General features: G+C 53.7%; 1 protein-coding gene across 2 annotated transcripts; it reads left to right on the forward strand.

The window, feature by feature from the left end:
• The first annotated feature begins 274 nt into the window (after nucleotides 1–274).
• Nucleotides 275–14433, forward strand: UPK3A (uroplakin 3A). 2 transcript variants are annotated; one of them, XM_002831257.4, is made up of 6 exons: nucleotides 275–391; nucleotides 1274–1429; nucleotides 2554–2833; nucleotides 5194–5276; nucleotides 11725–11857; nucleotides 14119–14433. In XM_002831257.4, the coding sequence occupies exons 1-6, from the start codon at nucleotides 340–342 to the stop codon at nucleotides 14276–14278; spliced, it is 864 nt and encodes a 287-aa protein (XP_002831303.3). In that variant the 5' UTR covers nucleotides 275–339; the 3' UTR covers nucleotides 14279–14433. The 2 variants fall into 2 exon arrangements, with proteins under 2 accessions (XP_002831303.3, XP_024095777.2); XM_024240009.2 differs by lacking the exons at nucleotides 2554–2833; nucleotides 5194–5276.
• Nucleotides 14434–14860: the final 427 nt, after the last annotated feature.

Here is a 14860-nt window from a genome sequence, read left to right on the forward strand (position 1 = left end):
TGAGGCTCCAAGTGGGAGTGGCTTGCCCTCAAGGTCTCATTGGTGAGAGACGCTGTGGAAGGGCTGCCCTGGCCTGGGCACACAGTAGGCGCTTTGATGCGGGCTCGGGAAGGTCCTGCCCGGTGGGATTGCGCCCTGGGGCACCGCGCACGAGTCGGGGAAGCCCGAGGCAGGGCCGTATGCAAATAGCGCGTGAGGAGGCCGCGGATTGGCCGGCCCAGGCGGGGGCGGGGCGCGCCGAGGGCCCAGAGCTGGCAGGTGCGCTGGCGGGGACAGGTCTGGTGCCCGCGCCTGCCCGCTGGACCGCCCGCCCCGCGCTCTGGCGGCTCCTCCCGGGCGATGCCTCCGCTCTGGGCCCTGCTGGCCCTCGGCTGCCTGCGGTTCAGCTCGGGTAGGCGGTGAACGGCAGGAGGGGGCTGCGCCCAGAGAGAACGGGCAGCTCTGCCCTGGGGCGCCCGCCGCCTGGACCCTGATTCCTGGCGCTGGGGACCCAGATATTACTATTATGAATAATAGTGATAGCCAAAGTTTACGTGGCTCCTCTGGTGGGAATCCGAGGGCTCACGGATGGCTGCAGCCCTGCGATGTATGTTGCAAGAGATCAACATGCAGGGGGGCTGCGGTAGGGCAGAGAAGGGACTAGTCCCAGCCCCATGGTGACGCCTGGACGGGGGCAGATAGAGAGATATTTCGACCGAGGAAGCAGCATGGGCAAGTTCATGGAGGGGAGACAGCACTGGGCTGTCCTGGGAATTGCCAGTCCATGGGACCAGCTGGAGCGTGGGGTGAGGGGAGCCTGTGGGGGAAGGGGTGAGGCTGGAGACCCAACAAAGCAAAGCCCAGAACTTCAGGACCTCACTGCCTTTCCAGAGAGGCTGGACTTCGTCGGGGGGCGCTGGGGGACCATGGAAGGGCCATAGCTAGAGAATGAGGCAGTCAGACTTGCATGTGGGGGGAGGGTGTTGTTACTAGGGCCCAGGTGAGGAAGGTGGGATGGAGGAGGGCTGGGCCGATGGCGTGGAGAGATGCTTAGGAGGGGCAATGGAGTTCTTGGCAACTGAGTGTCTGCAGCAGGGAGAGAAGGCAGCAGTTTGGCCTGACCGCTCCATTTCTGAGCAGGATGACTGGGCAGGGGGCAGTGTCTGAGACAGCTTATGCGGTGGCCCAGGGCGAGGGTGAAGCCTGGTACACAACAGGTGCTCAGTAACTGCAAGCAGAGTGGGTGTGGACAGTTCTGCTGGAGGTCAGTTCCCATCCTCACTGCCTCCTCCAGCTGTGAACCTGCAGCCCCAACTGGCCAGTGTGACCTTCGCCACCAACAACCCCACACTTACCACTGTGGCCTTGGAAAAGCCACTCTGCATGTTTGACAGCAAAGAGGCCCTCACTGGCACCCACGAGGTCTACCTGTATGTCCTGGTCGACTCAGGTAAGGGTCCTGCTTCCCTCTGGCTACTCCAAAAGGGGCTCTGACCTGTCTGCCGGGAGGAGGAAAGGAGACAGATAGAGGAAACGTCCATGCCTGTAGTCGTCTCATGAAACTACCCATGCTCTTTGTCAGCATGCCCTGACCTCCACTGTGGGCCAGCCCTTGGCTGGATGCTGCAGCCACAGACCTGTCCTTGCCTTGCAGGGACATCCAGTTAGTGAGGGAAGTAATACCACCAGTCACTGAACACCTACACCATAACAGGCACTTTGCACACCATAGAGCTAATATCTACAACTAGCTTGTAAGGTAGCTATTACCAATCCCCATTGCAGAGCAGGGAAGCAAGGCTCAGAGAGGTGGAATAACCCCCTGGAGCTCCCAGGGCTGGAGAGTGAATCCTGATCTCTCTAGTCCCCAAGCCCAAGGTCCTTCCTGAGCTCCGAAAGGTGGCTCAAGATTGGTGTTTTTGAGGCAAAACCATGCATTTGGACCTGCTGCTCTGGCCCAGCCCCAACCCCTGCCCTGGAGGGGATCCTGAGCTTCTGAGACAAGCTAACATCAACTCTTGCATTTCTAGCAGCCGGTCATTTACAACAGCTCATTCAGGGCCATCATTTTCTTCTTTCAGCACGTGTTTATTGACTATAAACTAAAGTGCCTGATCTCCGGGCACTTAGGGAATTTCTCTCCCATTTCATAGAAGACTAGGGTCTGGAGAGGTAGAGTGAGTTGTCCAAGGTCACCCATCTACTAAGGAGGAGAGCTGGGTCCTGCCTCCACGTTATTTCCCTTGGACAGATGACCTTCCTTTCCCATTTTACACAAGAGAGGATCCAGGGCTTTCAGCAATGAAGAGACAAAGGTCTGTTGGGATGGGGGGTTGCAGGAATGTCACAAGATAAGGCGAGAGTCAGACACGGCGCCCAAAGCAGGAAGGTGATCCTTGTCCATCTCCCACATTGCACTGAGAGGGCAGAGACTAAGTTTGCCCCATGCCTGTGATGCCAGTGCCCAGCACAGGGCTGGGGCAGAAAGGATGATTGCGGCGTTTGATGAATAACTGAGTGAGTGTCGCTGAGCCGGAGTGGCCAGGAGCCTCACTCCCTGCACTGCCTTTGCAGCGGTTTCCAGGAATGCCTCAGTGCAAGACAGCACCAAGACTCCACTGGGCTCAACGTTCCTACAAACAGAGGGTGGGAGGACAGGTCCCTACAAGGCCGTGGCCTTTGACCTGATCCCCTGCAGTGACCTGCCCAGCCTGGATGCCATTGGGGATGTGTCCCAGGCCTCACAGATCCTGAATGCATACCTGGTCAGGGTGGGTGCCAACAGGACCTGCCTGTGGGATCCCAACTTCCAGGGCCTCTGTAACCCACCCCTGTTGGCAGCCACGCAGTACAGGTAGGTGTAAACAAACCACTATAGGAGAGCCGCGGCAGTTCCCCAGTCCTGATGAGGGAGAGCAGGGGCAAAGGAGGAGCAGCCACACTTCTTGAGAGCTTATATGCTGAAAACATCCCAGGTTCCAGGCAGGCCACGCTGAGCCTCAAGTTCAGAAGGGGCCCCTCTTGGATTGATGCTCTGCAACTACCGTCTTGAAATTCTTTATTTTATTTATTTATTTATTTTTTGAGACGGAGTCTCGCCATTTCCCAGGCCGGAGTACAGTGACACAATATCAGCTCACTGCAACCTCCGCCTCCCAGGTTCAAGCGATTCTCCTGTCTCAGCCTCCTGAGTAGCCGAGATTACAGGTGCACACCACCACGCCTGGCTAATTTTTCGTGTTTTTAGTACAGATGGGGTTTCACCATGTTGGTCAAGCTGGTCTCGAACTCCTGACCTCAAATGATCCGCCTGCCTTGGCCTCCTCCATAGTGTTGGGTTACGGGCGTGAGCCGCCACGCCCGGCCCATCTTGAAATTCTTAATTGTTGAACAAGGGCCCACATTTTTATTTTGCTCCGGGCCCCACAAATTATGCAGCTGGTCCTGGCCCAACTACATGTGTGGAAGTCACCCACCCAAACCCCTTCGTCTTACAGGAAAGGAAACTGTGCCAGAGAGGGAAGGTCACCCAGTGGAAAGCTGGGGCCCAGCATGAACAGAAACCCTACCAAAGCCTTGCCATCCGCAGCCTCAACTTCTGCTTTTTTTTTTTTTTTTTTTTTTTTTTGAGATGGAGTTTCGCTCTTGTTGCCCAGGCTGGAGTGCAGTAGTACAATCTCGGCTCACTACAACCTCTGCCTCCCGGGTTCAAGCGATTCTCCTGCCTCAGCCTCCTGAGTAGCTGGGATTACAGGCATGCGCCACCACGCCCGGCTAATTTTGTGTTTTTAGTAGAGACAGGGTTTCTCCATGTTGGTCAGGATGGTCTCGAACTCCCAACCTCAGGTGATCTGCCCCCCTCGGCCTCCCAAAGTGCTGGGCTTACAGGCATGAGCCACCGTGCCTGGCCTGGATGAGATTTTAAGGATCTTAATTTATATTTGCGTGTTAAGCTACAGGCCATAGATGTCTTTGTCATCAGAACGTCCATCATTTGAAGCTGACTGTGTATGAGACCTAAAGTGGCTGTGGCTATTCTGTACTGCATTGCCGCATCTTCTTTTGTGATTAGTAATACTCGTTGCAGGGTTTCTGCACTTAAAATATACCTCCTGCAGAAGGGCAGCAGGGTTTGTGATGGATATTATTCCAGTTTTTTTTCTTTTTCTTTTCTTTTTTTTTTTTTAGAGACAGGATCTTGTTCTGTGTCCAGGCTAGAGGGTAGTGATGCAATCTCAGCTCACTGCACCCTCTGTCTCCAAGGGATCCTCCGGCCTCGACCCCTCAAAGTGTTGGGATTACAGGCATGAGCCACCGCACCCACCCTCAGTTTTTTTCTTTTTTCTTTGTTTATTTTTTATTTTTTTTTTGAGACAGAGTCTCGCTCTGTAGCCCAGGCTGGAGGGCAGTGGCGCCATCTCGGCTCACTGCAACCTTCACCTCCTGGGTTCATGCCATTCTCCTGCCTCAGCCTCCTGAGTAGCTGAGACTACAGGCGCCCCCACCACGCCTGGCTACTTTTGTTTTTGTATTTTTAGTAGAGATGGGGTTTCACCGTGTCAGCCAGGATGGTCTCGATCTCCTGACCTCATGATCTGCCCGCCTCAGCCTCCCAAAGTGCTGGGATTACAGGCGTCAGCCACCGCACCTGGCCAATTTTTGTATTTTTAGTAGAGACGGGGTTTTGCCATGTTGGCCAGGCTGGTCTCGAACTCCTGACCTCAGGTGATCTGCCCACCTCAGCCTCCCAAACTGTTGAGATTAAAGGCGTGAGCCACCATGCCCAGCCTCAGCCTTTTTCTTTTTAAGTTTTCTTTGTGATGCCAAGGAGCAGGCTTGGAGTAACGGAAGGCAGAAATGCAAGGAAGACAGATGCATTAGTGCTCAGCAACTATACCACGTGGGTTACATGGAGGAAAGAAATGGAGGGGAGCTCTAAGAGGGAGTGCCTAGAAGAGCGGCTTCTGATTCTGAAGGCTTCATGGATGCAGGAGGTGGCAGCTAACCCGGGGAAGGGTCCAGGGGGTCCTAATGGCCAAGCTCAGCACTGTCCTGTTGCCCAGACCCCACTCAGTAGCCGTCTACATTTCCATCTCCTGGAAGGACCCCCACTACCGTCTCCCACCCCTAGGCCATCCTACATCCCCCCACCACCTCCCTGTGGCTGGGGCTCACAGGAAGCATAAAAGTCACCCTGGCTCCGTCTCCTTCCAGGTTCAAGTATGTCCTGGTCAATATGTCCACGGGCTTGGTAGACGACCAGACCCTGTGGTCGGACCCCATCCGCACCAACCAGCGTAAGTGGTGGGCAGTGGTGGGGGTGATGCTCAAGGGGACCCGAGAAGGCAGGGCCAGGCACGGCGGTGAGAACCAAGGCTCATCTGTCCCTGTGAAAGCCTCCCAGGCCAGGCAGTGATGAGTAAAACACTCCTTAAAGCCGTTGAGCCAGGACAGGTGTGGTGGCTCACATCTGTAATCCCAGCCTTTGGGAGGCTGAGGCAGGCGGATCACGAGGTCAGGAGATCGAGACCGTCCTGGCTGACATGGTGAAACTCCGTCTCTACTAAAAATACAAAAACGAAAGTAGCCAGGTGTGGTGGGGGTGCCTGTAGTCCCAGCTATTCGGGAGGCTAAGGCGGGAGAATAGCGTGAACCCGGGAGGTGGAGCTTGCAGTGAGCCAAGATCGCACTACTGCATTCCAGCCTGGGCGACAGAGTGAGACTCCATCTCAAAAAAAAAAAATTAGCTGGGCATGGTGGCACGTGCCTGTAATCCCAGCTACTCGGGAAGCTGAGGCAGGAGAATCACTTGAACCAGGGAGTCAGAGGTTGCAGTGAGCCGAGATCACGCCACAGCACTCCAGCCTGGTGACAGAGTGAGACTCCATGTCAAAAAAAAAAAAAAAAAAAGTCATTGAACCTGGAACTTCCTCCTTCCTCCTTTCCATCCTTGAGGGCCAGGTGTGGGAACAGATCAAGGTGGAGGCCTTGGTGGCATTTGGGCTGGGGATGGGTGTAAGTGGATCAAAGCCGGCCCATTCCTCCGTCTCTCCAGCCCTTACAGTGGGTTGGCCTCAAAGGCACGCGGAGCTGACCCGGCATTTAGGTCCTAACCAGCCCCTTTGCTAAATCCTCATAGCAGCAAGCACCCTATGGCTAGGTAAGATGTCTCCAAGGCCTAAAACTAAGATGGCGAAAGCAGCAAGGAACCACTCTCCCTCCCTGAACGCCTACTCCTTAGCACCTGGGCGGCTTTCCTGAGGGTGGAACACCAGGGTCCTGCCCTGTTCCTTGCTCAGCAGAGACCCAAAGTTCATATACAGAGTTGAGTCTGCTGAATGGCAGGGGCCACGCCAGGGACTTTGATGGTAATTTTGAGCAAATGACACCCTAACTTAAGATCCCCTCCCGCCACACCTTGGCCCCCAAGACGAGGCTGTCTGGCAGGATGAGTGTCAGGGGGCTGTGCATTTCACCTGCAGAGCCTCCTGTTGTGCCCATGTGCACCCCCAGGGGCGTGGGGGGCTCTGAAAGGTTGCCTGGGGTCACACATGAGTGGGTGGTAGAAAGCCTTGTGTGTGAGTATGTGAGTGCCTGTGCCTGTTGTGGTATGTCTATGTGTGTGTGTTTGTGTTGTGTGGTATCTGTATAATGTAGTTTATGGTGTTGCGTATGTGTGTGAGTGGTGTGTGAGTGTGAGAATGTGTGTGGTACGTGGTGTGTGGAGAGTATGTGAGGAGTGTGGTGTGGATGAGTGTGACAGCGTGTGGTGTATATCAGGGCCCCCAACCCCTGGGCCATGGACTAGTACCAGTCCATGGCCTGTCAGGAACGGGACCGCGCAGCAGGAGGTGAGCAGTGGGCGTGAGTGAAACTTCATCTGCATTTGCAGCGGCTCCCTATAGCTCGCATTACTGCCTGAGCTCCGCCTCCTGTCAGATCAGCAGTGGCATGAAAGTGTCACAGGAGCGTGAACCCTGTTGAGAACTGCACATGCCAGGGATTAGGTTGCATGCTCCTCATGAGAATCTCATGCCCGATGATGTGTCACTGTCTCCCGTCACCCCAGATGGGACCGTCTAGTTGCTCAGGGCTCCCACTGATTCTACATGATGATGAGTTGTACAATCATTTTATTATATATGGCAACGTAATAATAATAGAAATAAGGTGCGCAATAACTGTAATGTGCTTGAATCATCCCGAAACCACCCCCAGCCCACTCCCGTCTGCAGAAAACCTGTCTCCCACAAAACCGATCCCTGGTGCCAAAAATGTTGGGGACTGCTGATGTATGTGGTGTGTGGTGGGGCTGTGTGTGTGAATATGAGGGTGTGTGTGGTTAGTGTGAGAGTATGTGTGGTGTGTGAGCGTGAGAGTGTGTATGGTGTGGGTGGTGTATGTGGTGTGTGGTGGGGCTGTGTGTGTGAATATGAGGGTGTGTGTGGTTAGTGTGAGAGTATGTGTGGTGTGTGAGCGTGAGAGTGTGTGTGGTGTGGGTGGTGTATGTGGTGTGTGGTGGGGGTGTGTGTGTGAATGAGGGTATGTGTGGTGTGTGTGGTTAGTGTGAGAATATGTGTGGTGTGCGTGAGAGTGTTTGGTGTGAGTGGTGTATGTGGTGTGTGGTGGGGGTGTGTGTGTGAATATGAGGGTATGTGTGGTGTGGGTGGTGTATGTGGTGTGTGGCGGGGGTGTGTGTGTGAATGAGGGTGTGTGTGGTGTGTGTGGTTAATGTGACAGTATGTGTGGTGTGCATGAGAGTGTTTGGTGTGGGTGGTGTATGTGTGTGTGGTGTGTGTGTGGGGTGTGGTATGTGTGGGGGAGTGTGTGGTGTGTGAGTTTGAGAATGTGTGTGGTGTGTGATATGTGTGGTATATGTGTGGGTGGTGTGTGTGTGTGTGTGGTGTGTGGTATGTATGTATGAACATATGTGTGGTGTCTGTAGTGTGTGTGTCAGTGTGAAAGTGTGGGAGTGGGATCATGTATGATGTGTGTGGTGTATGTGAGTGTATGGTGTGTATGGTGTGTGTGTGGTATGTGTGTGGTCTGTGGAATGTGTGTGGTACGTGGTACGTGGTGTGTGTGGTATGTGGTGTTTGAGTGTGAGTTGGTGTGTGGTGCGATTTGGTGTGTGGTGTGTGTGGTATGTAGTATGTGGTGTGTGTGTGGTATGTGGTATGTGTCTGGCGTGTGGTATGTGTGTGGTGTGTGGTGTGTGTGAGTTGGTGTGTGGTGTGAGTTGGTGTGTGTGGTGTGAGTTGGTGTGTGTGGTATGTAGTATGTGGTGTGTGTGTGGTATGTGGTATGTGTCTGGTGTGTGGTGTGTGGTGTGTGCATGTAAGCATGTGTGGTGCATGGTGTGTGTGGTACATAGTGTGTGTGAGAGTGTGCGTGTGATTTGGTGTGTGCCATGTGTGGTACATGGTGTGTGTGAGTGTGAGTTGTGTGTGGTGTGTGGTGTGTGTGGTATGTGGTGTGTGTGAGTGTGTGTGTGAGTTGGTGTGTGTGGTATGTGTGGTGTGTGAATGTGTGTGTGAGTTGGTGTGTGTGGTGTGTGGTGTGTGAGTTGGTGTGTGTGGTGTGTGGTATGTGTGTGATGTGTGATATATGTGTAATATGTGGTGTGTGATAGTGTATGCGGTGTGTGTGTGATGTATGTGAGAGTGTGTATTGTACGTGTGTGGTGTGTGTGGTGTGTGGTGTGAGAGTGTGGCAGGTGTGTGTGTGTGAGTTTGAGTTGTGTGATGTGTGTGGTGTGTGAGTGTGAGAGTGTGTGAGTTGGTATGTGTGTTGTGTGGTGTGTTAGAGTGTGGCAGTGTGTGTGTGTAAGAGTTTGAGTTGGTGTGTGGTGTCTGAGTGTGACTGTGTGTGTGTGTCAGTTGGTATGTGTGGTGTGTGGTGTGTGAGAGTGTGGCAGTGTGTGTGAGTTGGTATGTGTGGTGTGTGGTGTGTGGTGTGTGAGAGTGTGGCAGTGTGTGTGAATTGGTATGTGTGGTGTGTGGTGTGTGAGACTGTGGCAGTGTGTGTGAGTTGGTATGTGTGGTGTGTGGTGTGTGAGACTGTGGCAGTGTGTGTGAGTTGGTATGTGTGGTGTGTGGTGTGTGAGAGTGTGGCAGTGTGTGTGAATTGGTATGTGTGGTGTGTGGTGTGTGAGACTGTGGCAGTGTGTGTGACTTGGTATGTGTGGTGTGTGGTGTGTGAGACTGTGGCAGTGTGTGTGAGTTGGTATGTGTGGTGTGTGGTGTGTGAGAGTGTGGCAGTGTGTGTGAATTGGTATGTGTGGTGTGTGGTGTGTGAGACTGTGGCAGTGTGTGTGACTTGGTATGTGTGGTGTGTGGTGTGTGAGAGTGTGGCAGTGTGTGTGAGTTGGTATGTGTGGTGTGTGGTGTGTGGTGTGTGGTGTGTGAGACTGTGGCAGTGTGTGTGAGTTGGTATGTGTGGTGTGTGGTGTGTGAGAGTGTGGCAGTGTGTGTGAGTTGGTATGTGTGGTGTGTGGTGTGTGGTGTGTGAGAGTGTGGCAGTGTGTGTGAATTGGTATGTGTGGTGTGTGGTGTGTGAGAGTGTGGCAGTGTGTGTGAATTGGTATGTGTGGTGTGTGGTGTGTGAGAGTGTGGCAGTGTGTGTGAATTGGTATGTGTGGTGTGTGGTGTGTGAGACTGTGGCAGTGTGTGTGAGTTGGTATGTGTGGTGTGTGGTGTGTGAGAGTGTGGCAGTGTGTGTGAGTTGGTATGTGTGGTGTGTGGTGTGTGAGAGTGTGGCAGTGTGTGTGAGTTGGTATGTGTGGTGTGTGGTGTGTGAGAGTGTGGCAGTGTGTGTGAGTTGGTATGTGTGGTGTGTGGTGTGTGAGACTGTGGCAGTGTGTGTGAGTTGGTATGTGTGGTGTGTGGTGTGTGAGAGTGTGGCAGTGTGTGTGAATTGGTATGTGTGGTGTGTGGTGTGTGAGACTGTGGCAGTGTGTGTGAGTTGGTATGTGTGGTGTGTGGTGTGTGAGAGTGTGGCAGTGTGTGTGAATTGGTATGTGTGGTGTGTGGTGTGTGAGACTGTGGCAGTGTGTGTGACTTGGTATGTGTGGTGTGTGAGAGTGTGGCAGTGTGTGTGAGTTGGTATGTGTGGTGTGTGGTGTGTGGTGTGTGAGACTGTGGCAGTGTGTGTGACTTGGTATGTGTGGTGTGTGGTGTGTGAGACTGTGGCAGTGTGTGTGAGTTGGTATGTGTGGTGTGTGGTGTGTGGTGTGTGAGACTGTGGCAGTGTGTGTGAATTGGTATGTGTGGTGTGTGGTGTGTGAGACTGTGGCAGTGTGTGTGAGTTGGTATGTGTGGTGTGTGGTGTGTGGTGTGTGAGTGTGGCAGTGTGTGTGAATTGGTATGTGTGGTGTGTGGTGTGTGAGACTGTGGCAGTGTGTGTGAGTTGGTATGTGTGGTGTGTGGTGTGTGAGAGTGTGGCAGTGTGTGTGAATTGGTATGTGTGGTGTGTGGTGTGTGAGACTGTGGCAGTGTGTGTGAGTTGCTATGTGTGGTGTGTGGTGTGTGAGAGTGGCAGTGTGTGTGGCTGGGGTGGCTCCTCCCATCCTCACTCCCTACAGCCCCTCCCGTGGCATTCCCACGCAGTGTGGTTTCACTGAAACAGCCTTGGAACCCTTGGGACTAAGAGTCCTGAGCCCAAGCCCAGCCTCTGCCCCTCACTGCCGTGTGAGCCATTATGGACCTCGGTTTCCTCATCTGAGAAGAGGGAAGAAAAATTCTTGATGGGCCTCCACAGCAGGGTTCCTTTGGGGAACCCAGGCAGAAGCACAAAGCCCAGTTCTCTTGGGGGAGGACCGTGGGGCCCATCTGGGGGACATCATGCACCTCAGGACCAGGCCGGCCCAGCTTGAGCCTGGATTCTGCATGTCCTTGGCTGGGGACTCAGGCTCCCTGAGCGCAGTGAGTGATCTGCAGAATGGGGTCTCCAGGGGACCTACCTGGAACAGTAGCTGCAAGTGGCTGGCTGCAGTAGGACCTATACATCATCTGTTCACATCGTTCCAAAGGGTGAGGCCATCCCCAGAAGAATGACAGCCACTGTCCACCTGGCCCTGTCGGACCAGGGCCCTTTGCCTCATCTTTATTTATAATCCACATCTCATCCATCTCACCAGAAGACTTGAGTCAGTTTATGATTTAAAAGTATGCAAAGCTGGGGCACTCTGGTGGTGGCTCACACCTATAATCCCGACACAGTGGGAGGCTGAGGTGGGAGGATTGCTCGAGCCCAAGAGTTCAAGACCAGACTGGACAACATGGTAAAACCCCAACTCTATAAAAAAAAAAAAAAAAAAAGTACAACAAATTAGCTGGGCGTGGTGGCGTGCACCTGTAGTCCCGGCTGCTTGGGAGGCTGGGGTGGGAGGATTGCTTGAGCCTGGGAGTTTGAGGCTGCAGTGAGCCAGGATGGCGCCACTGCACTCATGCCTGGGTGACAGAGCGAGACTCTGTCTCAAAAACAATAACATAAAATAATGCAAAAAAACAGAGAAGAAAGAGTTAAAAGAGGAAGTGGCCAGAAACACAGAAAAGAAAGTTGGGAAGTGGAATGTGGGGAAAACAAGGTAATTGTGCCTAAAACCTGAGAGAAGTCGCCACACTGGGTCCCAGGGTCATCCCTGGATCCCCAGCAGCCAGGGCGGGGGAGACACCTGCCGCCTCCTGGGAGAAGGCTGAGGGTGGCGCGGTGTCTGGGGAGTAACCGGGCTGCATCCCACCACAGTCATCCCATACTCGACGATCGACACGTGGCCAGGCCGGCGGAGCGGAGGCATGATCGTCATCACTTCCATCCTGGGCTCCCTGCCCTTCTTTCTACTTGTGGGTTTTGCTGGCGCCATTGTCCTCAGCCTCGTGTAAGTACCTGCCAGCTGGGAGGGCTGGACCCCAGGGACATGCCAGACACATTTGGCTCTCAGGGACTCAGCAGCGGGGTCCTCCGAGGCAGGGGACAGCCCGGAAGGCAAGGAAGCTACCCTCTGCCCTGTGGGTGGGGTCTGGTGAAGAGGGAGCAGAATCCTAGGATTTCAAAGCGGGAGGACCATCAAAGTCAAGTTGCTCAGCTGGGAAGGGTGGGACTCAGCACCTGGGCTTGTGGGCAGACGGCCGATTCAGATCTTAGCTCTGACACTTAAGAGTTATGCAACCTTAGGTATAGCTTGCTATCCTTCTGTGCTTCAGTTTCCCCATCTGGAAAATGGAAATAATAAATATTAGTCACCTCACGGAGTTGTGAAGGTTGAGTGGAATAATCTCTATAGAGTCTCTAGAGCAATGCCTGGGAACTCAACAATTATTTGCTTTCGTTGTCATTATAATACACCTACTTGCAGTACAGAGGGGGAAACTGAGGCCCAGAGGGGGTCAGAGAGGCCCAAGGAGACGCAGCCTGGGACCAGAACCCAGAGTTGGGGGCCTAGAACCCGGGACTCGGGACTCCACTGACACCTCTGATTTGTGTCGCCTTTGGATGAGGACTTGAGGTCTCCCGAGGGGTGTACCAGGTTTCGCGGGGCTGTGGGTGGAGAAGACAGGTGAGCCCACAGTCCACTAGCCCCTGGGAAGACCAGGCGCAGACAAACCAAGGTGCCATGGGAATCCAGAGGAGGGCAAGGGGGGGCCTGGAGCATCAGGGCGGCCTTCCTGGAGGAAGGGTCAGCGTGAGCAAACTCTCATCAGCAGAGTGCTCCTCAGTGAGAGGCAGGGAGGCAGGGAGGCCCAGGGGACTTTGAAGACCGAGAGAGGTCCCAGTGTGGGTAGGGGTGGAGCAGATAGGAAAGTTTCTTGGAGTAGGTATAATTAAGTGGATCCATGGAAACTAGCCAGGCAGGAAAAGATAGGTGGGGTGGGTGGAGATTGAGTGAGGAAGGAGGCTGAGAACTTGCGAATCAGGTTGGTGGACTGTGGGCTCACCTGTCTTCCGCACCCCCAGCCCTGCTAACCCTGGTACACCCCCCGGGAGACCTTGAGTCCTCATCCAAAGCTGACATAAATCAGAGGTGTCAGTGGAGTCCTGAGTCCCAAGTTGTAGGCCCCCAACTCTGGGTTCTGGTCCCAGGCTGTGTTACCTTTACCATTTAACGACAAATGACTCTGACATTTAAGTTTAAGTGAACAAAAACAAAATAGATGATATCAGCCTCCCAGAAACTCTGCCTGGCTGCACCCGGGAGCAGTCAGAACACAGCAATGTCCCTCCTTCCTTTTGGACAGTGCCCTAATCTGGCATTGAAGACCCCATTATCTGAATTTAGCCCCAGCTTTTCCATGTATCCCTCCTGCTATCCCCACTCTGTTCCGGCTCCAGCTGCACCAAACTGCGATCTGTACTGTCGCTCCAGATACTCCTCAGCCCTTCCTGCCTCACACCCACCATGTACTGACTGACCCCACACTTGAATGCCTTTCTCTTCCCCCACACTCCTTTTTTTTTTTTTTTGAGACGGAGTTTCGCTCTTGTTGCCCAGGCTGGAGCGCAGTGGTGCGATCTCGGCTCACTGCAACCTCCGCCTCCCAGGTTCAAGCAATTCTCCTGCCTCAACCTCCTGAGTAGCTGGAATTACAGGCGACCATCACCATGCCCAGCTAATTTTTTTTGTATTTTTAGTAGAGATAAGATTTCACCATGTTGGCCAGGCTGGTCTCGAACTCCTGACCTCAGGTGATCCACCTGCCTTGGCCTCCCAAAGTGCTGGGATTACAGATGTGAGCCATTGCACCCAGCCCACACACCTTCTTTAGGGCCATGTGAGCTGCCGCCTCCTCCAGGAAGCCTTCCTGCAGCTCCCACCTGCGCTTGTCCATGCTGCGTGGTCATTGTTGCAGTCAGTATCCCCCTGCAACCTTAGCTCTTTGGGAACATGGGACAATGGCCTCAAATTGTCCAGCTCCCAATAAGACCTATCAGTTGTTCACATCATTCCAAAAGGTGGACCTCTTCCTTATTCCCAGGGCCTGGCACAGGGTCAGTGCTCCAGAAAGATGGGTTGATTGAATTCACATCTACGAAGATGATATCTGTGAAAGCTATGTCTGAGTCTGAAGGTCCCCAAGCAGCTAAAGGCATTTGGGTTTGCTCTGGTCCCCTAATCCTGGGTCTTTCCATCCCCTTGGACAGGGACATGGGGAGTTCTGATGGGGAAACGACTCACGACTCCCAAATCACTCAGGAGGCTGTTCCCAAGTCACTGGGGGCCTCGGAGTCTTCCTACACGTCTGTGAACCGGGGGCCGCCACTGGACAGGGCCGAGGTGTATTCCAGCAAGCTCCAGGACTGAGCCCAGCACCACCCCTGGGCAGCAGCATCCTCCTCTCTGGCCTTGCCCCGGGCCCTGCAGCGGTGGTTGTCACACCCTGACTTCAGGGAAGGTGAAACAGGGCTTGTCCCTCCAACTGCAGGAAAACCCTTAATAAAATCTTCGGATGAGTTCTAGTTCAGTAACTACTTACAGAATGAATGAGTGAGAAGGTGAATGAATGAATCAATGTCAAACTGAGGGCTTGAATTGTTTGTCTACAGGGTGGGTGGGAGCAGGGGACTAATTTTCAGTCAAGGCTACGGCATGTGAGTTGCCAGGCAGTGGCACGTGCCTGTAGTCCCAGGGACTCAGGAGACTGAAGTGGGAGGATCGCTTGAGGCCAGGGAAGGCAGGGCTGCAATGAGCTATGATCGTACCATTGCACTCCAGCCTGGGCAACACAGCAAGATACTGTCTCAAAAAACAAACAGGCTGGGCGCGGTGGCTCATGCCTGCAATCCCAGCACTTTGGGAGCCCGAGGTGGGCAGATCACCTGAGGTCAGGAATATAAGACCAGCCTGACCAACATGGTGAAACCCTGTCTGTACTAAAAATACAAA

The sequence above is a fragment of the Pongo abelii genome, chromosome 23 (genome assembly GCF_028885655.2).
Source record: "Pongo abelii isolate AG06213 chromosome 23, NHGRI_mPonAbe1-v2.0_pri, whole genome shotgun sequence".
NCBI classification, from domain to species: Eukaryota; Metazoa; Chordata; class Mammalia; order Primates; family Hominidae; genus Pongo; species Pongo abelii.

Bases quoted from the DNA above. Each gene is read 5' to 3' on its own strand.
- UPK3A (XM_002831257.4), top strand. From the start codon at position 340: ATGCCTCCGCTCTGGGCCCTGCTGGCCCTCGGCTGCCTGCGGTTCAGC. The intron at 2,834-5,193 runs GTAGGTGTAAAC...GTCTCCTTCCAG, and splicing joins TTGGCAGCCACGCAGTACAG to GTTCAAGTATGTCCTGGTCA. The intron at 5,277-11,724 runs GTAAGTGGTGGG...ATCCCACCACAG, and splicing joins CCCCATCCGCACCAACCAGC to TCATCCCATACTCGACGATC.